At 37.9% G+C, this 24,853-nt stretch overlaps 1 protein-coding gene across 4 annotated transcripts in view; it reads right to left on the bottom strand.

Moving 5' to 3' along the window:
- LOC149217642 (protein MEI2-like 2) overlaps positions 1–24,853 on the bottom strand; it is a 266,211-nt gene that overhangs the window by 212,156 nt on the left and 29,202 nt on the right. For all 4 annotated transcript variants that reach the window (XR_016251281.1, XM_089393016.1, XM_089393017.1 and 1 more), the window contains exons 2-4: positions 19,148–19,206; positions 18,891–19,037; positions 18,317–18,774 (exon numbers count right to left, since the gene is read on the bottom strand). Coding sequence is in view for 3 of the 4 variants with exons in the window: in XM_089393016.1 (XP_089249142.1) it covers positions 18,317–18,774; positions 18,891–19,037; positions 19,148–19,184 (642 nt within the window). In the remaining variant the exon portion in view is untranslated. The remainder of the gene's footprint in view (positions 1–18,316; positions 18,775–18,890; positions 19,038–19,147; positions 19,207–24,853) is intronic.

Raw genomic sequence — 24,853 nt, 5'->3', positions numbered from 1 at the left:
CACTGTCAGCTTTAGCCATTTTAATGGCCTTCAATTTCTCCTTTAAGACCATTTTTCTGTTTTCATTTGAGCTCTAGTAAAGACTGGTCAAGGCTGTCCACATCTCATGTGTATAAGTCTTTCCTCTCACATGAGGAATGACATGGTCTTTGATTCTTTCCAGAACCAATCTTTTTGCCTTAGCATTCTTTTTGTTAAACTCTGCCAACTGTACAGGGTCAGCAAGTACTACTACTGGGTTTTGTGTGGTATTTACCATAATGCCCCAGACTTTTGCTTCCTCAAAGATGCTCTGGATTCTCTCCTTCCATGCACTATAGTTATTCTGCCCATCCAACCCGTCTTCAACTCTCAAACTGAAAGACATGTTTCATTGTCCTACCAAACTGAAATTTTCATATCTATGGTAAAGGTTTCTGTTTTCTGCTGTAATTTTCACTTCGCTGTCCCAAACTGTACTTTTCAACCAATCAAGCCTCTGATACCATGACGAAATTTCAACCCTCACTCCGGTTATCAATTTTTCTTATCACTCCATGCATTTAGTTTTAAATCCAAGCATGATAAAAATTATAAAATATGGAAATGACAATAATTTTCTAAAAACACAAATTTAGAGATTTCACAACTGCTGAAATTACGGAAATAAAACACAGCAAAATTACGACAGCCACACACAGAAAATAACACAGTGATTTTTGGTCAATGTGAACCTGGAAAAACCCCCTACAACTCTTGGGAAAAACCAGTTCGAAGGCTCTTCTTTATTTCTGAAAATGCTTTTACAGAGAAACTGAAATACACAGTAAAAATTCTAGCGACCACAAATTACAACTTATCTCGATTTTCGTGCTTGAACTCCACCTTGAAAATCATGCCAATCAGCGAATAGCCAAAACAGAAATTTTTACCGCAATAAAACAACATTAAATGTTGTATGGCCAACCTCGAAAAATGTGCCCAGAGCTTGTTGTCCCTCTTCTTCGATTTTTGTGGCTTTCTCCTGCTATACAGTTTTTCCTTGGGATACGTGCCAATAAACGTTGTTGCCCAGATTCGCTGAAATGCCTTCTTGCTTCTCTCCTTCACTTCCTCACTGCTCAGAAATTTTCTCCTTGCTCTCTCTTCTCTTTCTCTCTCTCAAATGCTCATGAAAGAATGAATTGATCGTTTCCTCTTCTCTTCTCCTTTTATTCTCTAAATGATTTTTTGGGTTACCCTAAGATCTAATCGCTAAGATTCATTTAGATCTAGGGATGAGAATAAATGTGCATTTAATTTTCACTTTCTATTTTTTAACTCACCCACTTAAATAAAGACCCACTTAGCCTTTTATTTCCATAGTCACTTTTTCACTTTCTAATTCTTCATTCACTTTAATAAAGTCACTTTTAAATTAGAATGTAACTTTACCACTTATAAAGTCACTTTTAAATTAAATTGACTTTACCACTTATAAAGTCACTTTAGGAGAAAAATACAAATAAATTTAGACACTTTTCCGTAGGCCAAAGATCAAAGCCTTAGGGAACCACTTGTCCTCTGGTAGCCAAATTTTAACAGCATCCATTTTTCTCAATTTGATTCAATTCTTCTTCCATAGCATTCACCCAATCCTAGTCCTTACTGACTTGTGCAAAGACCTTTGGCTCCATTTAGGATAGCAAAGAAAGATTGACTTTTCTTGGTGAATTGGTCATTCTTCTCTGGGTTTATATACTTGCATCAACATCTCCAATAAGTTGGTTCTCTCGGTGATGTTTTAGCACAAATTTAATAGTTGCCTTGGATAGAGATTGTTCTTCCTTTGTAGTTCAGTCAACATAAATGGTATCTTCTGAATTCTCATTTGTTTGTTCTACTTCTTTCTTTGGCCAAACCTCGTCTATCCTTAGATCAATACATTCTGCAACTTTACGTAGTCGTTTATTGTAGCATTTGTAAGCTTTGCTTCTTGTTGAGTATCCAAGGAAGATTCCCTCGTTTACTCTAGAATCAGATTTGCCCAATTTATCATCATTTATCTTCATGTAACATTTGCTTCCAAAACTTCTAAAATACCTAACTATAGTTGCCCTGCCTTTCCATAACTCATTTGGTCTCTTGTCGTTGTCAACTTAGACTTGTGTTCTATTCATGATGTAAATTATTGCAACAACTACTTCTTTCCAAAACTTACCTAGTAATTTGGCTTCTAGCAACATCGTTCTCGTTGTTTCTTGCACTGCTTTGTTTTTTCTTTCTACAACTCCAATATGTTGTGCAGTTCTTGTAACTAAGTTGTCCCTTGATTCCATATTTCTCTCAAAATCCATTAAAGTCATTTGAGGTAAATTCACCTCCTCTGTCTGATCTTAAACATTTGATTCTAAGGTTGTTTTCATTTTCGACTAAGGCCTTGAATGACTTGTAAGTATCTTAATGCTTTTGATTTTGCTTTAAGAAATGCAACCCATACCATTCTAGTAAAATCATCAATAAATAGCGTAAAATACCTTTAACAAAATTACCTCAAAACGAGAACTCTAGCAAAAAAACATGAAAAAACAGTCTAAAAACGAAAAGTATTGAACCTACATCACCATTTGTTTTCAGGGTAAATTTTCCACATTTTTTAAAAATGATAGTAAAAGGCAATAAAAGCCAATATTTTTGGTGCAAAAAACACCTTGAAAATGAAAAGTATTGATGTTGGAATAACGTCTTTTTTTTCGGGGTATATTTTGAACATTTTTTAGCAATGGCGTTAAAAATAAAATATCATGACTCCGAAAGACCTTAAAAATCCAACAATTTTCAAGCATGGTATTAAAGATAAAATATCATGTCTCTAAAAAGCCTTAAAATTCCAACAATTTTCAGCCATGACATTAAAGATAAAATACTTATAACTGTTAACAAATTTTCAACCATGGAATTAAAACCAAATATCAAGACTACAAAAAACCATAAGTTTTCAATATATTTCAACCATGGCATTATGGAAAAATTATATGACTAGAAAAAACTTTGAAAATGAATACCTGAATAAAAGAGTCATTATACCAAGAATAATTTCTTTTTTAAATGTTAAAAGTATAGCTATTTTAAAATCTTGGCCTAAGACAACTTGACACATTGCAATGAAAATTTAAAAAGCAACCATCAAATTGACATGCATTGTAGACAAACTCAACCTATTGCAATGAAATCTTAAAAATCAACCATGCAATTGACACATTGTGGGATTAGTCTTGATTCAATATAACGAGAACTTTAAAATCAACTATCAAATTGACACATGATGGAGTCATGTTACTAGTCAAGGATCGAGACGAACCCTAGAAAAATAAAATAAAAATAAATAAATAAATAAAGATGCAAAATACAATACAAAACAAAAATTAAAAGTAAAACAAAAAGTCCAAAAAATTATAACTAGTAAATAAAAATATATATTAAACAAACAAACAAAAAATCAAAAAGATAAAAAATGACCAAAAAAAGTTCAAACATAAAAAATTATATACAAAATATCTCCCAGAGAAATCACAATGTAGCTTATAGGGGCACCATGTTTCGAACCACTTACTATGATTCATCCTAAGGCCAAAGAAAAATATATATATATATATATATATATAACAAGCATAAAAATTGTTTAAAAAAACAAAATTAACTCAAAAGGGAGAAAAAAAAAAAAAAAAAACTTAATTTAAGGAAAAAATTAACACTAAATATACAAATAAATAAAAACAAATTGGAAAATTAAAAAAAAAAAACAAAACAAAACAAAAACAAAAACAGTGTAAAAAAAAATAGTTAAAATAAAAAACTTACAAAAAAAAATTGATAAAATTTTAAATTAATTAGTTGTTTTTTTAATTATTTTTTAATGTTAAATTGTTTATGATATTATTTTTATATGTTAATTTTTTTTTAATATTTTAATTTTTAAGTTTGTTTTAATGTTACTTAAATTTATTTATTTTTAAATTTTAATGTTTTTTATTTAATCATTTTTCATGCGTTTTTTATGTTTTTTTACTTTTTTTTCTTCGGTTTATTTTTATTTCCCTCTTTTTCTTGAAGATATTTTTTTTAGTTGTATTTTTAATTTTTTTTATTCTAAAGGATTTTGTTTTTTTTCTAATTTTATTGTTCTTCTAAATTGTATGTTTTTTTTTTATTTGAAAAAAAAAACACTTCAAATAAAATCATCTTTGGATATAAAATTCATAAAAATTGTTATTTTTCCAACTTTTTTTATTCAATTTTTCCATAAAATTGTTTATTTAATATGTCATTTTTAGTGAAAATGCCCTGAAATAAGTATTTTTTTATTATATATGCAAAATGTGTATATTTTGTCGAGTGTTTAAAATTATTATTTTTTGATGACAAGTATTTTGTGTATTGAAATATTAATTAATGATATATAAATTTATAAAAAATCTTAACCTCAAAATATTGATGTTATTAATTTTTTTAACTTTGCCAAAAAAATTAAAATTTCCATTATAAAAAAGTACATTGCAAAGAAAAACAAAAAACACATGCTTGGAAAGCCCTCAAAAAACAAACATCTTAGGACGAAAAAAAAGAAGATGAATAAGACAACTTGAAAAATAGTTAAAATCAAAATTTAAAAAAAAAATTGTGCATATTCAAAACATCAAAAAATTTCAAGTGTCAAAAATATGTCTTAAAAATAAATGTTGATGTTTTTCAAAATCCGCATGAAAATCGCGAACATTTAAAAAAAAAATTCACGATTAATATATTAGAAAATTTAGAGTGTCAAAAATAAACCCTCTAAAAAAAGGAGGTTGATGCTGCATCAACACTTTTCAAAATCAGCATGAAAATCACTAACATTTTACAAAAAATGTTCTTACTTGATACATAAGTAAATTTAAAGTGTCAAAAATATGCTCAAAAAAAAAACGTGTATTCTGAATCATCACCTTTTAAAATTGGATGATTTTTTGCTACCTCAAAAAAACGGGTAATCGGTAAAGTTCTCATTTGATCGATAATTATGTTCTTTCCCCTTGCAAGGCTAGTGTTCTTGCTGGTCTGCAGAGATGAATGTGAACAAGCTCTAGTGGTCTTAATGTTGAGCACTCCCATGATTTGGAGCCCACTCTTGCATGTTTCCCATGTTGCAAGATTCACAGATGACGCTAGTTGGTTTTGAGATTTTGGGCATGTCTCTCACTACTCGTGTTTTGCTGATTTTTATCAAATTGTGAAAGCTCTAGATTCCTAACCTTTTATGCCATAACCAACTTTTGCTTGTATGTCCAATGTAGCATTTTTCTCCTTGAATTTAATCAAGAATATATACGTTGCATGGAGTCCTTATCGCTCTTCTTGCTACTCTTCCTGAATTAGTCTTCCTTATTTCACAATCATTAGCAAGAAAAGTGAGATCATAACCTCGATCGCACATCTGGCTGACACTTAAGAGATTATGTTTTAGTCCTGTTACCCACCCAAAGTGGGTGACCCTATAGGAGAAATTTTTCTCCCTTCATCACTTCCATCTAGTAGCCAACAACCCCTGATAGCCAGTAGTCGTTGATGACAACGTGTCATTCATATCTCTACCACCTGCATCAGTCATATGTTTCCTCGCCCATTTGCCAAGAGCACATGTTGGAAGGTGGGCTTCTAATCTAAAGGTACTTTATTCATTTTGCAATTGAATGCTTATGCTTGTTTGTATTTGGGCATTATGTCATGGATTATGGGATAACTCGGAAGAAAGAAGGGTCTTGGTCGTAGTCTTGTTCCCTCACCTTAAATGGGGGGTTAATTCTCGCACCTAGTCCAGTGGGATCTCCACTAATCGCCCATGGCTTTAGGAGAGAGCACTACTTGGGAAACCATGATTGAGATAGTGTAGCCCCATCTCTCCCTATTCCATACTTACCACTTTCCATCTTACATTATGAGCCCCTATTCCACACTTACCACATTCCATCTTACATTATGAGCCCCTATTCCACCTTCTTCGAGTTCAACAAACCATTAGTTCTTTGGAATTTGGCATCCACACATCCTCATACTTGAGTAGGGCCTAGAAATGCACCCTGGAGGTTGAAGCAACTAAAAGAAAAAGAAAGATCATATAATAGGAACAACAAAAATAAAAGAAAAATCAAAATGCAAAATATGGTAAGGACTTACGAATTAGCACGTGGGCAAAAGCCAAACAAGAGCTCTACCTCTATCATATGGTCATCACCCGGTTCTTGGGCCAATGTTGCCTTATCTCATAGAAGACAAGGAATCCTTGCATGTCTCAACCCTTAATGGGCGATGAATTGCCCCATCCTAAAGGGGCTAATAATTGTTATACATCATACAAAGCAAGCTCTCATTCCTCGAGCTACGAGCAGTAATAAAAGGAAAAATCAAGAAAAAAGCAAAAGACAATATAAAGGGGTGGAAAAACAAAGGCCAAAGTAACTCATGCATCCACGATTGCTCCCTCACATCTATACACCCAGGATGAGATATTCCATCATAGTCAGTCCCTTTAACCATGGCACTTGGCCATGAAGTCCTTTCCCCTCTGTTCCATCATTATTCACATGTCACCTATCGAATTGAAGGGTGGGCTAAAGACATGTCACTTCCCCTTGGGGGTTGGGATCACCTAATAAGATAGTCTATTAATCATTCCTACATAGGGAGGAAACACCATTACGTGACCAAGGCCCCAATTTTGGAAGAGACGCCTCTTATGAAGTGTTATTTTGTCCACTTCTCTCAAGCTTGGTTCACTTAGATGCAATAATGATTAATTTACTTGATCATGAAAATCGCAGCACTGGATATGTGTGTGATTGGCAGGTGGTTCCATCTCCAGGTCTGGGCAGCTTAATAGGGGTCCAAGTCTTCTAGAGGGGCATATTAAAACCCACAAGTGATGCGTTGAGAGTCATGGGACTCTGGATAGATGTAGAGCATCATTTATAGGGGTGGGCACCTTCAGCACCCACAAAATTCCTGAATTTGTTTATTATTCATGGGATCATGCACTTGGCCCAACATGCCCCCACCTAGCTTAGCAATGATCACATGGTTTGGTAGTTGATCCAGGGCCTAAATGAGTTTTGTCTCATGCCTTGAGACATGGGAGGATGAACACCACCTACAGTGCCCTCAACATTGGAGCAATATCATGCTTATTCATCACTTAGAGAACCATGAGACCCAGATTGTGCCCCAAACCCACATTTGGGGGGCTGCAAGTTGATTTTCAAAGAGATCTAGGGGCCAACCCCTAGACCTTGATTTTAGGAGCCCTCTACACTTGTCATGGTACTAGAGGAGCTCAACGCAAGCCCTACAAGGGCCTATGACAGCATGCCGTCAACATTTTGGCCATCTTGTTGGGAGATTTATTATGTTTTGCATTAGCTACAAGGTCAGCTTGTGACCTTGACTAGTCCTTGCCCATTATTTTAATATTTGAGGAGCTTCTAGGCATAATTATACATTAGTATGACACATATATTAGAGATCATTCATTTGTGATCTCTCATCATTATCACACTTGGAATTTCATATCTCATGAGAAATTCCTACTTTTCTTTTGTGGAGAATTTGGAGTAGTCCTAATGCACATTGATATTTGGAGTTGATTTGTCCATCTTTGGAGCTCTTCTTTGGACGAATGGAATAGACTCTATGCATATTATCTTGTAAGTGTAACTAGATGTTCAAAATTTATCTCTTACATGTATAATGTATGGAATTTTGTTGATTCTAGTAAATGCAATTGTGCCCTAATTTGCTGAATATTTATTGAATGTTAATCTAGATGGTCTATTGCATGCATTACTCATAGATAGCGTGTAAATGGATGTCCTTAGTGGTGAACTCTTTGATAGCTCTCTCATGAAAAATCCATCTTCCATTGCATAGGTAATTGTCGGAATTTTGCTTCCTAGGGCATCAAAATTCTGGCCTCCTTGGAAACTCTTTGGTTGATCTAACGCATTGAGGATTCCATACTCCCAAGGAACAAGGGACTAGTCCATTTGGTTGGTGATCATATCTCAATTTTATCCATTTTCTTCTTCTCTTAATTTTGGTCCTTTTAAGGCTAGGGTAGAGAACTAAGGCTTAATACAAAATTCCAGGAAAGAGGAATTTTGGTGGTTGGAGAACCTAAACGTCGAGAGGATAGGGTTTGCCACGAAACATATCATTTTGGTGGGCATCCACTCCAATTTCGTCCATAAATTATCTTGCCCTAGTTGTTTGCCCTAAGAGGGAAGCCCTAGTTTTTCTTGTCTCAACTTGAGGACTTCCTTGAAGGTTTCATGAGCCTTGACATAACTAATATACATCATAAGAAACCTTTTCTCCTAAGCTTGAACTTCAGTTGCTCCAACACTCATCAAATTTACCAAACCCTAAGTCTTGTACCCTTATTTTTAGGGCTTTTTATAGAAAGTGAATTGCTTCTTATGGAACCTTGAGCATAAATTGTCTTTCTTTAAGAGTTCCTAGTGAGATTGTTTCATATATTGACCCTAGAATACCTATTATAAGTGATCTCTTCCTATCGAGACTCCTCCCATTAGTGAAAATCAATAAAGAGCAGGGGGTTAAGGTTGAGCTGACAATGGACCACTACACCATTGTTACTTCTTGGTCTAATTTGTACCTTGTGGAGTTTCCCTCTCCTAGGCCTGCTAGATTTGCGGCAACAAGTCCTTCAACGTACAAAACATTTTGTGCTTTAGCCCTACAAATGCCAAGGTTTACGATGCTTCTTCAAACAATTCTTGTAGATCCATTATCTCCAAAAGACACATTTCTTCTTTCTTCTTTTAGAGAAATAAATTTATTTTGATCTTCGATGATGTGCTAAGAGCACCCGCTATCAACGGACCACTAACTTTGATTGTTTCGAGCATACATAACTACTTTGCATTTTTTTGTTGGTAGTTCTTCTTGTTTTTCCTTCCAAAACCCTTCTCTTGATTTTGTAGGACAATCTCGTGCCATATGTCCAAAATTGTTGCATCTGTAACATTCTACACTCTACTTGGATAATGGAGAAAATGAATTATGGTTTCTACTATTGAAGCTTGATAACTCTGATTTTGTTGTCTATGAACTTATTTCTATAGGTTTGATGAAAACCTCTTTCATAATCATTTTTCACATAAGCTTTGCAATCTTTTGATTGATGTCCAAAATTTTTACACAAAAAACAACAACCAACAAAAATAGTTTGATACTTGGTTGTGTATGATTGCCTTAATGGAACATTTCTTCTAGATTTGATCTACTTTGGAGAAGAGTGTTTGTCCTTGTCATTTATCATATTGTTGCCTACATTGTGAATGGACTTCTTGAGAGCATCGGCGTAGCTTTTTGGTGAAGCAGTGTTTCCAGGCTCCTCCCGGCTTCTTTTCTTGCTCTTGCTGAGAATGGATCTTGCAGGCTTTTCTTCAAATTCCTTTCGTGGTGACTTGGGATTTACATCTTCTCTGTATGAAGTCTCACCAATATAACCAAGACCGGTCTTGTCATATAGCGGTCTTTGATAGATGAGAATAGCATCTAGAGTTTGAGAGCTTTTCGTGTTTTTGTTGAGCTTATATAGCTCTTTCCTTGATAAGACAATTTCCCCTTCAAGCTTCTCACAATTTTCTCCCTTTTCTTTTAGCTGAATATTCAACACTTCTTCCTCTCTTTTTGCTTCCTCTTTTGTAGTCTTGATGAAGGTGATTTCCTTTGATAGTCTTTTGTTCTTCTTCTTGAGGTTATCAATCTCTTCTAATGCATTGATGAGTTATGCTTCAAGATCCACTATGCCTTCAACACCACCACCTTCTGTTTTTTCTTTTTGCTCTTCTGATTTGTTTATGTTGGATTCTTCATTTGTCGCTAAAAATAGGATCTCTCTTCTACCATCATCAAAATCATATTCTTCTTCTTTAGAGAAATCATTATCCTCTTTGGAGTAGAGATTTTTCTTCTTCAAAGATATTCCTTTGAAGACCCTTTTCTAGGTTCTTCCTTCCCTAAAAGGACGCTTAGCAGCGAAATGTCCAATCTTACCACAATTAAAACAAATGAAAGGTAACTTACCTTTGGATTTGGATCTTTTCTTTAGTTTTCTTACTAGTTTAGCCATTTCTGTATCGAATTCATCACTGGAGCAATAACCAAATTTGTATTCTCTTAACTTCTTAGATGCTATAAATGGTGCTTCCTTATGTGATGACCTTCTCGTCCTCATTTCATATGCAGTGAGAATTCCGTGAAGCTCATCCATTTTTAGATTTTCGAAATCCTTTAATTCTTCTATGGCAAAGACTTTGGCATCAAAACACAGAGGAAGAAACCTCAGAATTTTTTGAACAACTGTTGTTGCTTCAACTTCTTTCACCAAGTCCTTTGAGAGAATTAACCACTTCATCTACTCAAGGAAAATAAGTAACAATACCTTCTTCATCATTCGTTTCCAGGCTTTCAAATTGTCTCTAGAAACTCTAAAGCTTTGCCTTCTTTACTTTGCCATCTCCTGTGAAAATTTCTAACACGAAATTCTACTGCAGTAACTGATTTATTTCTCCTACTTATCTTCCACAATAAGTTATTTACAAAACCCTTCAGTAAACATTAAAATAAATTCTACTGCAATTATCACATAATAGCATAGAGAAAATAACAGTGATATACAAGCATGAGAATCAATCACATCAACACAGTTATTTTTGGACAATTGTCCCCGAAAAAACCCAATGCGGGAAAAAAAGTGCAGCAAATGAGGGTTTATTTATTATTCTTCAACAACAATCTCTTTACAAGGAATGATTTTGCAATACATAGAGAAACCTTCAAGAAAACACTTGAGATAATTATCCTCCTCAACTAGGAGAAATTCTAACACCCCAGAGACCCTCTACCCTTCACTGCATCACCCATGTATCATCTGCGTGAGGACTGCGTCATCTGCATGAGAGTTGCCTCCCTGCCTGCGCTGTCTCTCAGAGCTCTCCCTCTGTGCTGTCTCTCTGAGGCACTGCGTCACCTCCTCCTCAGTCTCTGACTGATGCTAAAACCCTCCTCTTCCTTCACCCTGCAACTCTCCCTCTGAAATCGAACTCTTTCTTCTTGAGAATCGATTTCCCTCGGGTTACTGAGTATTTTCCCAGTGTGTCTCCAAATGACTCTCAAGTCTTCTCTTATACTTTTCCTGTTGATGAATCAACAGTCGAGATTAAGTCCGTAATCAATGGCTAAAATTAAAACAGGCTTGATCCTCATCTCTTAGAAGCTTCTCACCCATATCTTTATTAATACCCATTAATATTTTTATTTTCCTAAGTTTAGACTTAAGAACCCCATTAAAAATATTAATTATTTTAATAACTCATCATCTGGGTGGAATTTCTCCAAACGATTTCTGGGTCTTGGAGATCTCATGTATTCTAGCCCCTCCACAAAATTTCGGAGCTAGATCACATCCGATGCTATCCAAAATCAACACTCCCTCTTAGCGAGGAATGTGCTCTAGCAATGCTTCCCAATAGAAGCATCACACTGATCCACGGCATCGGTCCTTTGCGTTGTTGATGCTCAACCTACTGCCCCTCATCTACTGCGCTACTGCAACCTGTACTGCTGCCCATGACACTGCAACTATCACTGCTACATCTGTATTGCAACTCCCTTTGAATATGCTGCATCATGTTGCCCATAGCACTGCCACTGCTAACTATTGCACTGTAACTCCCTATACTATCCACTTCTGCTACTGAAACAGATTCTTAACCATCCCCATCTTCTCCCTGAAATAAACAAACTTTGTTCTTCCTAGAGCCTTGGTGAGAATGTTTTCCACCTGTTCTCCTGTTGGGGTGTACCTCAACTGTACTGCCCCTCGTTGGACACAATCTATGATAAAGTGACATCTAATGTCAATGTGCTTCGACCGATCATGAAAAAATGGATTCTCAGAAAGCTTGATGCAACTATGATTATCACACCAAAATAGTGGTCGCTTCCATCCTTCTCCTGAATAGATTCACAAGCAATTTCCTAAGCCATATGTCTTCACACAAAGTTGTGCTAGCTGCCATATATTCAGCTTTAGCTGAGCTCAAAGCTATGAATTTATGTTTCCTACTACACCAAGAGGTAATTCCTGATCCAATGTTGTCACTCCCACTCAGCCTGATGTCATTGCCTTGGGTGTATATTAGTCCATGCTCGACTATTCCTCGTATATATCTGAGAACATGCTTTGTTGCTGCCCAATGCGCCCTCTTTGGTTCCACCATGAACTAACTAAGGGTGTTGACAGCGTAACAAATGTTTGGCCTAGTATTGACCAAATACATCAGGGACACTATGAGCTGTCGTACAAGGTGGGATCGACTTTTGTATCTTCAGATGCATCAATTTTCTTCCAGTTAGTAATCATTAGAGTCGCCATAAGTCTACAGTCCTACATTTTGAACCTTTTCAAAATATTTGTAGTGTATCTCCCTTGTCCAAGGAAAATCCCACCCTTCTGCTGCCAAACTTCCAACCCCAGGAAATAATGCATATGTCCCAAATCCTTCATGTTGAATTTTGTAGCTAGGTTATCCTTGCAATTTTTGATGAGCCTGTCAGAAAAAGATCATCCACATATAACACCAGGACTAGAGGCTCATTCTCTACAACCAGATAGTAGAGGTTAGGATCTACATCACTCTTGACGAACCCCATCTTCTACAAGTAACCATCAATTCAACCGTACCATGCTCTAGGTGCGTGTTTAAGCCCATACAAGGCTTTCTTTAACCTGCATACATGAGATTTCTTCTCATGTGTCTCAAAACCCTCTGGTTGTTCAATGTATACTTCTTCTTCTATCACCTTGTTCAAGAACGCAGTCTTGACATCCATCTGGTGAATCTCCCACCCCATCTGTTTTGCAAGGGATACCACGGATCTAATAGAAGTATACCTGGCTATTGGGGCAAAGGTTTCTTCGTAGTCTATCCCTTCCTTCTGAGCATACCCCTTGGCCACAAACCTAGCTTTGTATTTTTCCACACTGCCATCTGCAACATATTTGACTTTGTAGATCCATCTCTAACCTACAATTGGCATGTCCTAAGGCCTAGGTACCACTTCCCAAACATCAATGACCATTATGGAACTGTATTCTTCTACCATAGCATCTTACCCATACTTGATGTTGAACAGCCTCCTGAAAACTAGACGGTTCTCCAACCTGAGCCACCAAGGCTTGGTATCTGTCAAGCTGTCTACACTCTCTTTTCTCGTTCCTGGGCGCACCAACGAAATCCTCTACATCCCATAGTTTGTTTAAGTTCTCGGCTCGTTCTTCCACTAGTAGTGGGTATATCTAACTGCTCCTCCTCTTTCTTAGACTTCACCTGTTGCGATACCTCTGGAGTTTTATCTTTAGGAGAAATACTTGTGCTGGTTTCTGCTGGTCGAAGTGGCTGGACTAATGGATCATCCTTTGACTGCTCTTCAGAAGGCATACTTGCCTAGTGCGCACCCTCTACATACATCGTCTCGTTTGGTACTTCACTCTGGAACTCCTGTGACAATTCTTTCAAGAATTCTTATATCCCCATGGTGTAAGTGTCTCATCCTCTTGTGCCATAGTTCATTCAAATATTTTTCCCCACTACTGCCTATCCCATTGGAGATTCTAGTTGTAACCTATACAGCGTATTACTTCTGACTCAAATTTGAGCCTTCCTTTTCCAACTCGGGTGTTTGACATATACCTTCTTCCCAATGAAGAAAACATCATAGCCCTTGTTTTGTAGCTAAGATACAGAGAGTAAGTTCATCCCCAATCCTGGCACATGCAGCACATTGGTTGCTTGAAGTCGATCCCCTGCTTTTGTTTGAAAGACTACAGTACCTCTTCCTACGGGGGTACATTTTGACTTATTTCCCATGGTGATTTGGAAGTTCATATGTTCTTCCTGATAATTCGAAAAACATTCTCGTATTCCTGTCATGTGCGCAAAAGCTCCACTATCAATATACCAAACCTTAGAGGAGGCAGAACTTGCTAAGCAAGCGACTTCTTCTTCCAGTCTGGAAGCTAACATAGAATAATTGTGATCCATGTTCTTCGTGCTTTCTCCTTTCCCTAGAGAACTGCGTGAGTTGTTCTGAGTTGCTGCCCCGGCATTATGCTCCTGACCCGTACAAGAATCTCTAATCTTGTTGCCCGATCTCTGCTCCGATACCATGTGAAAATTTCTAACACGAAATTCTACTGCAGTAACTGATTTATTTCTCCTACTTATCTTCCACAATAAGTTATTTACAAAACCCTTCAGTAAACATTAAAATAAATTCTACTACAGTTATCACATAATAGCATAGAGAAAATAACAATGATATACAAGCATGAGAATCAATCACATCAACACAGTTATTTTTGGACAGTTGTCCCCCAAAAAACCCAATGTGGGAAAACCGGTGCAGCAGATGAGGGTTTAGTTATTATTCTTCTGCAACAATCTCTTTACAAGAAATGATTTTGCAGTACATAGAGAAACCTTTAAGAAAATACCTGAGATAATTTTCCTCCTCAACTAGGAGAAATTTTGACACCCCAGAGACCCTCTAGCCTTCATTGCGCACCCCTGCATCATCTGCGTGAGAGTTGCATCCTTGCTTGCGCTCTCTCAGAGCTCTCCCTTTGCGCTATCTCTCTGAGGGACTGCGTTACCTCCTCCTCAATGTCCGACTGATGCTGAAACCCTCCTCCTCTTCCTTGACCCTGCAACTCTCCCTCTGAAATCGAACTCTTTCTTCTTGAGAATCGATTTCCCTCGGGTTACTGAGTATTTGCCCAATGTGTCTCCAAATGACTCTCAAGTCTTCTCTTATACTTTTCATGTTGATGAATCAACGGCCGTGATTAAGTACCTAATCAACGGCTAAAATTAAAACAAACTTGATCCTCATCTCTTAGAAGCTTCTCACCCATATCTTTATTAATACCCATTAATATTTTTATTTTCCTAAGTTTAGACTTAAGAACCCCATTAAAGATATTAATTATTTAATAACTCATCATCCGGGTAAAATTTCTCCAAATGATTTTTGGGGCTTGGAGATCTCATGTATTCTAGCCCATCCACAAAATTTTAAAGCTAGATCACATCTGATGCTACCCAAAATCAACATCTCTTTCATGGTTGCTTACAAGTTTGTCCCACATTTCTTTAGCTGATTCACATTGCATAACTTTAACAAATTCTAAATATGGCAAACCATTTAAGATGGACTTCATAGGTTTTGCATTGGAGGCATTGATCAGCAGGGGGAGAAGATGGAACCTTATATCCATCTAAAACAAACTGCCAAACTTCAACAGCAAGAGACATCAACTAAGTTTTCATTCTATCTTCCAAAAGGCAAAATTTGCTCCATCAAACAAAAGAATTTTGATTGAGCATTCTAAACTAACCATGCCCCTGTAAGATCTTCTAGTTAGACTATTCTTGAAGAAGCCTGCTCTAATAACAATTGTTGAAAATACACAGTGATAATGTGAGGAGGCATGAATTAGTATCACTCAGTTTTAAACTTTTTCACTTTATTAATCTTAAAAATAAGATTTCATTACATAAACAATCATCAACACCATGCTTGAACAAAGGGATTAAAGTGAAAATAGAAACTTAAAGAAGAAATATTTTTCAAACAGCCATCAATTTATTACAACCAGTTGTGAGGGCACCAATCCTCTGTAAGCACCAACTTACAAAAATAGCAAGGTCTAACGTGTCAAGAAGATGAGGACACCAATCCTCAGTAAGCACCAACTTACAGTTGTTTGACTGTTCAACAGATAGTATTTAGACTTTAGAACTTGTTCAAAAGAAGGTCTACCCTTCTGGCAACTTGTACCCAACTTAGACTAGAATTCAACTTCCACAAGGACTATAACTCAGCCTTCTAACAAAGCTCGGCCTCCAACCAAAACAGGTCTATAATTCAACCTCTTACCAAAACTGCAACTCGGCCTCTAACTAGGACTGCAACTTGACCTCAAAACAGGGCAGAAACTTGGCCTCAAACTAGGACCGAAACTCATCCTCAAACCAAAACAGCTCCAACAGACCCTAAACTCAGCCCCCTTCACACCAGAACTTGGCCTCCTCAACAGACCCTAAACTTGGCCTCCTTAACAGCAGAACTTAGCCCCAGCAGGCCACAACGAGCCTCAAACAGAACGGAAACCCTTCCAAAGAATTACGCCAAAAACCCTTCAAACTCAGCTTTACTTTACTTGGTTCATGAAATATGAACCTGAAATTTGTTCCTCCTGCTCGCTAAAACAGAACCGAACCTGCCTGAGTGGTGATTAGAAATGCTCCTCCTCACACCTATTTATAGTGCATTTGAGGTCTAGAGGGCCAACTTGTCCACTGGCTAGGCCAACTTGTCCACTGGCTGGGCCGACTTGTGCAACTAACGAATATTCAAAAAATCATTTCTCCTCAACCATGAGGAGTTAAAAGACGTGCCATATATGGTTGGAAGAGTCTCAAAATATGCTATTTGACTATGTAACTTTCTCTTTCATTTGGATAGCCTTTGACATCAATAACAACCATTTTCAACAGGAGGAGTGTTTTGCATCCTAGAGGAGTACATTGGACCTTAGACAACATGGGGTAATTTAAATGCTTGCATGCAGTCTTGGAGTTGACTCAAGGATGCCAAGGTTGCAAACAATGTTCACGTATCTGGAGTACATGGCTTAAAAGCTTCATTGGAGTTATTAAAGACTTGTCAAACAAAGGTTGGGCACATCTCTTGGAGAACCCTTGCATCAGGAGCCTTACTTGTGGACAACACCATGATTGAGCTCGACATGTGTACCCTTGGGGTGTAGCACTCCACATGTATTGGCCTGCATGTGTTATTATACATTGCTTGTAATGGCATAGGCCCACATATGTACTTTTGACCTCCCTTACCTCTCATATATATGGAAAAAGGAGGAAATCCTTCAGTTACCCATCATTCTTGTGTAGAAATTTGATCAAGAGGACTGCGCTACTTCTCCTATCTCTCTCTCTCTAGGATCTTCTATTCTACTCTCTCTCTCTCTCTCTCATTGAGTGACTAAGATTTCTTGAGTTTCTTGGAGCATCTTGACGACAAGGTTAGGATTTCATCCCTTCGAGGCATTACCAACTAGGGTTTTTAGATAAAACCCGAGGTTGAACTCCTTCAAATGATGAAGAAGAGGAGACATATTGCCTTGGAGGACATATTTGTGTGATGCAAGCTTTATTGTATCTCCTTGGTTGAGCAAAGTTTTTAATTGTTTTCCCTAGCTAGGATTTTGGAGACCTAGAGAATTGTACTAGATAAGACTATGGACTATACATGAATTACATCTCTATGCATATTAATGAAATTTCCAGCTGTCCAATACTTGCGCAATTGCAGTTTGATTTTCAGCCATCTATTTTTTCATGGTTTTGTAATTTCCAGCACCCCATATCTCTTGCTGACTTGACATGAGTTAAAGGTGAATGTGTTTAAGTGATTAGCATAATAATTGAACAAGTAAAAGCAGATTTGCTGCTGTGTTTACAGCTACCATAAGTAATTTTCAGATCTGATATATGCATCATAAGATTGCCCTAGATGGCTGAAACCTATTCAAACAGATTAGTATCATATTTCCTGAATTGCCTAGTGGATTGCTGTTGTTAAGTTTTGGAAAATTGTCCGCTCTTGCTGCTGCTATATTTATATTTTGCAACAACCCTAACAGGACTGATATCCAAGAAACCTCTAGTTAAGAGATGAAATTTCTGTTTTGCATTAATTGCCATTAGTCCAGAAATCTTCTACATCTACCTCATTTTATCAATGACTTCAAATAATAAAGTTTTTATTCTGCATCACCTGTGCACGATGAAAGGTAAAAGGAATTCAGGATTCATAACACACACACATATATTACAATAAGAATACAGATTTGTAAGCAATAGAAAATATTTCCATCTAAAATTATGCAGCATTGACATACACAAAAATACACGAAGCTACTCTCCAGGTTGAAATATTTTTACAATCTCTGTGGATGGATAATGAACTCATCAACCATCTAAATTGCTTTCCCACATATCACTGAAATTGAATATGACAGTGATGTTGATGAAAAGCCAGAGTGTGTAAAAGCTCATGGAAAGAACGAGGATCATAGCATAATAGATTTATAAAAGGAAATAAGAGCATCAACTTAAGATCTCAGAGGATAAAGTGTGCTAAGATTTACCTCAAATAAGGCACGGAGCTCAAAATCCTCCACGTTACTATTAATATTTCTCACAAATAATGTTCTAGACGGATGCTCACCATAAGGATGCTCTCCTGCAATAGTTCCAGACCCATTTGAAATACTATGATGAACCATACCAACCCCTGTACTGTCTGATATTCTTGCCTTGGCCAAGTGTGCATTTGGAACTTGAGAATCAGAATCCAATTCAATCCCGCCTCCACTGCTAAATAGATCATACTCTTCTGATTCTTCAGCTTGGCTGGACAATCCATTCAAGTCTAAATCATCCATGATGCCAGCCAAAAGTTCTTCTTCATCATCAGGCAGAACAGTACCAATAGTATTGGGTTCTATAGTCTCAGGAGATTGCAGAAGTTCTTCTTCCTGTAATCGCCTTGAATAAGATGCTCTCGTAACAGCTTGCCCACCATATTCCTCATCTGCTACATTCACTGCAAAAATTTCCACCAAAATGTACTATAGAAATTAAAACTTACTTACGCAGTCTATATCGGAATAGAAATAAAATTCTCCAATGGTACAGATTCTAGAATGAGATACACCTTACATTCGTCATGGAATGTGACAGGCAATGATCTTGAAAACAAACTAGCATCACTAGAGCCATGAAAACCATTCAATTTATATTGGAAACCATTACTATCCCTTTCCTCTGATTGAGAAACTCCCATTGATGACATCCATATTGGGGGACCTGTACATAAAACATGACCACATTGACCAGAGTATTGGCTTTGCATCCATAATGTGTTTCAACAAAAACAATAGAAAAAGAGAGTGAGCAAGTGGCCACAACTATGTTACCCTGAAAAGGCCTAGAATTCTCCAACGACCACTCCATCACATGCCCTGGAATTTAATGCCTGCCATCACAAGAGCTTATTTTGAGATAATCTGCTATGAAACAATAAAAAAATTGTCTAACATAATTAAACTGAATGCCAAACTACAGGCATCAATTTGCCACATGTTTTCATAAGACAGTAAAAGATACACAAATGATCATAGGTAAGAATACCCTGCCAAAAACAATAAAATGAGGTGCATTATAGCAAAAGCAGTAAACATCCCAAAGAACAAAGGGATATAGATCAAAATGAGTTTTGATGTCATGGTTTGAAATGGAAAGTAAACTGATTGCCTCAAAGACATTACCTCTTGTTACCACTTGAATTCACAATAAATACATCTAACGCATGATTCAAAGGCAGAAAAGTTAGTAATCCACTTTTAGCATAGAAAATTACCAAAAGAAGCTTATTAGCCAGCAGTAGATGGAAATTTTGACCAAAGAGTGGCAGCTAAATTTGCTCTAGAGGGATAACAAGGATATAAATAGGATAACAAGAATAAAATACCAAAAAAGCATTAAATAACTTGTAAAAAATCACTGTCATACCATCACATAATATGAATACAAAATGAAAATTCGTTAGTAATTGATGGCAGGCTACCAAGACCAGTAAATTCTTTTTACAAAACAGAAAGAACAGCCAACCAAAACCAAAGAGTAAGACTCTAGCTTAAAATAGGTTAACTTAGGTAACCCCCACTTTTATTAAAGAGGTGCATTCACAGCAAACTGCCTTTAACTTTTAATTTGATCATGTTGATTTCTGGCAGCATCAGATGTGCTCTAAGACTCAAAATTTGCAGGGAGGCTTGGACACATGTATTCCACAATACCCAGAAATCGTTTTGGGAAATTCCACCCGGAGACAATTTTATTAAAATAATTAATTATTTTTAATGTGTGTCAGTCTGAAGTTAGGAAATTAAAATAATTAAAGGGTATTAATCTAGCTGTAGGTGAAACTTCTAGAAGAAGACGAGGATCAAGCCAAAATGATCTGAGTCATTGATTAGAATCTAATCTAGGTCGTTGGTTCTCAACAAAATGATTATAAGAGGAGGCTTGATGGACATTTGCAAAACACATCGAGTGGAGATCAGAAGATCGAATTTCTAAAGCACAGCAGTTGTTGAGAAGAGAATTGGAAGTGATCTTTTGCAGTGAGGGGCAGAGTTAGTATCCGATGGGGAGTTTTCCTGGGCCGGAGAGTACAAGACATAGAGGGCAAAACGCCGTCCAGAGAGGCCGACGTTGGGGCACGCAGCGCTGACGTAGTGGCAGCGCAAAGCTTGAAGGGAGATCGAATACCTGCTAAGGAAATTGAGTTTCAGAAGCCGGAAGCCAGGGTGTCAGACCGGGAGGCTGAGAGCCAAAGTTTCTCGCCAGCAGAGGGTGTCAGAGGAGGAGCAACGTAGTCCCCAGCAGAGGTGACAAAGAGACTGCGTGGGGTTGGTGCAGTTTTGCACAGAGGCTGACGCAGAAGGGACGAGAGGCTCTCTTCCAGCACATCAGAGCCAAATCTTCTAGTGACAGGGTGAGATCATCTCACTATTTCGTTTTGTCTAGTTTCTCTCTGTACCGAATAGCTAGTTGGGCATCCAATGAATTGTAATTAGAATTACTACTGCATAATAATAAAACCCAGATGTTGCACCGGTTTTCCCGCATTGGGTTTTTCCAAGGACATTTGTCCAAAAATAACTGTGTAGATGTGTGTGATGATTATTTCTCTCCAATGTTGTATTTAGTTTCCGAAGTTTTATTTTGGTGTAGGCTGCAGTGTATGTATTTCAGTATTTGCCTTAGAAAATTGCAAGTAACTTGTTCAATTAATTTAACAAGTAGGTGAAATATCATCAGTCGCTGCAGTAGGGATTCCGGTTTAGGAATTTTCACATGGTATCAATCGTGAGCAAAAGAGCTCAGAAGCAGAAAGGAAGAGGAGTTCAAAATTACTACAGAGATAGCAATTCGAAACCCCAACAGGAAGCGCAGTCCTTGGGCCAGAAGATCGAAGTTTTGAGGAGAAATCGATTTCTCTGAGTGTTGACAAAGAAATTCGATCTCATCTTTCGAAAGGCAGAAGGGAGCAATGTACTTTTCTTTGCAACGTAGATCTTCAACAAGGACGCAATTATTTCGCAGCAGTTGCACGCAGAATAGTGTTAGTGGGAGAGAGAGAGAGACACTTGAGGGAATTTCTTCCTCAAAGAATTCCTAGCCAGGGAATTCGAATTCTCATTTGCTAAGCAGCAGCAAGGGGCAGCAGATCTACTGACTCCACTGGGGAGTGCATAAGCTAGCCCAGCAGCAATGCAAAGGAGAGAGGAGGTCATTAGACCTTTTTTTTTCGTTTGGCAAAGATGCCAGCCAGTGGGTTGAGAGATCAAGGTCAGTTGGATGGTGCAGCCAACTATGTGATCTGGAAGGCAAGGATGCCATGCCTTCTGGATGAACATTTTCTCATGATCTACGTCGACAGTGTGGTAGCTAAGCCCGCGGATCCAGATCCACTCAAAAAATACAAGGTAGAGATGGCGAAGGCCAGGCAAATGATCCTCGACGAAGTAAAGGATCATGTAATATGTCACATCTCAGGCAAAGGGACGGCCAAGGAGATGTGGGATGCCTTGTCCACGCTATATCAAGGATCTTCCAAGCAACAAAAGATGTACTTGGAGCAGAAGATGAGATCCACGCAGATGCAAAAGGGGGAATGCATTGATCCGTTCCTTGCAAAGCTTCAGGAAACCCGAGACGAGTTGGCAATTGTGGGGTCAACACCTCAGCCTACCGAGATGGTGAGGTTGGCCCTGAACTTAGTTTTAGAAGAGTGGCAAGTATTTTTCCAAAGCATCCTGGGCAGGAGAAATTACCAGGCTGGGAAGGAATGTGGGCCGCTCTTCAGCAAGAAGAGATAAGGAGAGACTTGGTCAAGTGAAAACTTGACGAATGCAATAGCAGTGGGTCGAAGCCCAAGGAGGAGGATGAGAATGCAGCCCTCGCATCTAAGGGGCAACAAGAACAGCGGAAGAAAAATAAATATGATTCGAAGATCAAGTGCTTCCAGTGTGGTGAACTTGGTCAATACGCTACATAGTGTCCCCTCAAGAAGAAGAACAAGGACAAGAAGCATGATCCGAAGGCTGCATCCACACAGATTGAGGAGGAGTTTGCCATGATTGCCTAGAGGTGGGGTGATATAGAACAATAGTTTGAAAGAACTGCAGATGGACAGGATCCTTGAGGAGTCCACCTCTTGGATCAATACCTTGCTACGAGAGCCCAAATTAGAAGTAGCAGGATGGAACGGGTCAGTTGATGCAGAGGAGTGTCAAAGTGACAGATGCAGTGGCTAGGAGCACCAAAGACTAAGCAGCACAGAACTAGAGTTGGCAGCAGTGTAGTTGGCACAAAGCAGAGTCAACAACAGCGCAGAGATTTGAGAGGGTCAGCGCAGAGATTTGAGAGGGTCAGCGCAGAGACTAGCAGCAGTCAAAACTCCAGCAGCGAATACATCATGTTGAACATCAGTTCAGTAGTTTGGGATGCTTTTCCGTTGTTGATGGAGTAGCAACAGCAATTGGAGAAGGTTGCAGTGCAGAGTGCTGGCAGTGGTAGGGCCAGTAGCAGCACGGATGTAGAATTTGAGAGGGAGTTGCAGTATAGATGCAGTGTTGGTAGTGGCAGTGTTAGCAGCAGTATAGATGCAGCATTTGCGAAGTAATTGGTGGCCTACAATGTCAGACATCAGCAGCGCAGAGGGAGATGTTACAGAGAAGGGTGATGCTTCAGCAGGTTGCATTACTAGAGCACATTCCTCGCTAAGAGGGAATGTTAATTTCTGGTAGCATTGGATGTGCTCTAAGCCTCAAAAATTGCAAGGAGGCTTGGACACATGTATTCCACAATACCCAAAAATTGTTTTGGGAAATTCCACCCAAAAACAATTTTATTAAAATAATTAATTATTTTTAATGGGTGCCTAAGTCTAAACTTAGGAAATTAAAATAATTAAAAGGTATTAATCTAACTGTGGGTGAAACTTCTAGAAGAAGACGAAGATCAAGCCAAAATGATCTAAGCCATTGATTAGAATCTAATCTGGGCCGTTGGTTCTCAACAGAAAGATTATAAGAGGAGGCTTGATGGGCATTTGGAAAACACATCGAGTGGAGATTAGAAGATCGAATTTCTGAAGCACAACAGTTGTCGGGAAGAGAATTTGAAATGATCTTTTGTAGTGAGAGGCAGAGTTAGTATTCGGTGGGGAGTTTTCCTAGGCCAGAGAGTACAAGGCATAGAGGGAAGAACGACGTCCAAAGAGGCTGACATTGGGCCACGCAGAGATGATGCAGTGGCAGCACAGAACCTGAAGGGAGATCGAATTCCTACTGAGGAAATCGAGTTTTAGAAGCCAAGAGTCGGGGTGTGAGGTCGGAAGGCTGAGAGTCGAAGTTTCCAACCAGCAGAGGGTCAGAAGGAGGAGCAGCACAGTCCCCAGCAGAGGTGATGTAGAGACTGCGTGGGGTTGACGCAATTCCGCGCAGAGGCTGACGCAAAAGGGATGCAAAGGCTCTCTTCCAGCAGATCAAAGCCAGATCTTCCAGTGATAGGGTGAGATCATCTCACTATTTCGTTTTGTCCAATTTCTCTTTGTATCGAATAGCCAGTTGGGCATCCAACGAATTGTACTTAGAATTACTATTTCATAATAATAAAACCCTCAGTTGTTGCACCGGTTTTCCTGCATTGGGTTTTTCCATGGACATTTGTCCAAAAATAACTATGTAGATGTGTGCGATTATTATTTCTCTCCTGTGTTGTATTTGGTTTCCGTAGTTTTATTTTGGTGTAGGCTGCAGTGTATGTATTTCAGTATTTGCCGTAGAAAACTGCAAGTAACTTGTTCAATTAATTTAACAAGTACGTGAAATATAATCAATTTGTTGTAGTAGGAATCGGGTAACCGAATTTTCACAGATCAAATCCTAACAAAGTACAAACCAACTCAAAGACAAATTACTAATATTTTTATGAAATCGAGCTGAACCATGATTTGCATTTGAAAAAAGAAGTTATGTAGCAAGATTGTTCTTCAGTGATTTTCCGCTTTATGAAATATATTATAGATGGAAATATGTCTCCATCTTCAAGCATGTAAACAATAGCCATTTGCAAGCCCAATCTTTCTTGGTGCAAAGCTAGAGACAATAAAGATTACAGAAAAGATAGATCGCATCATTTAATTGCAAGTCAATCACATGAAATAATAAAAACCATCCTATTCTCACCAGAGCATTGCTTTCCTCTCCAGTTTTGAGCCATTAGAGTTTAGTTACTGAACATTAGTTTCGCTTTCGCTTTTGCTTTTATAGGAGTGGCCTTAGTACTCTCACTTTGCATCAACACTTAGTACTATACAGTCCAATTAACCTAGTTTCGTCATTTGTTGGACATTAATAAACTTCTCTTACTTGTCCAAATGATTAAGGTACAACATTGTAAATAACTTCAGAACTATCAATTCTAGACCAAGCAAAAAAATTCCTTTTAGTAGATCGCATCCTTTGACTATGGCATGAACAAGTTGTCGATTAGAGCTTGGTTGGTTGGTAAAGCACAAGTGTTGTTATCCCCCACCAAGGCTCAAATCC

This window comes from Pinus tabuliformis, chromosome 1_1 (genome assembly GCF_031772625.1).
Source record: "Pinus tabuliformis cultivar Carrire ecotype Pingquan chromosome 1_1, CPIR1, whole genome shotgun sequence".
Lineage (NCBI taxonomy): Eukaryota > Viridiplantae > Streptophyta > Pinopsida > Pinales > Pinaceae > Pinus > Pinus tabuliformis.
This window is presented reverse-complemented; position numbering and strand designations above follow the sequence as displayed.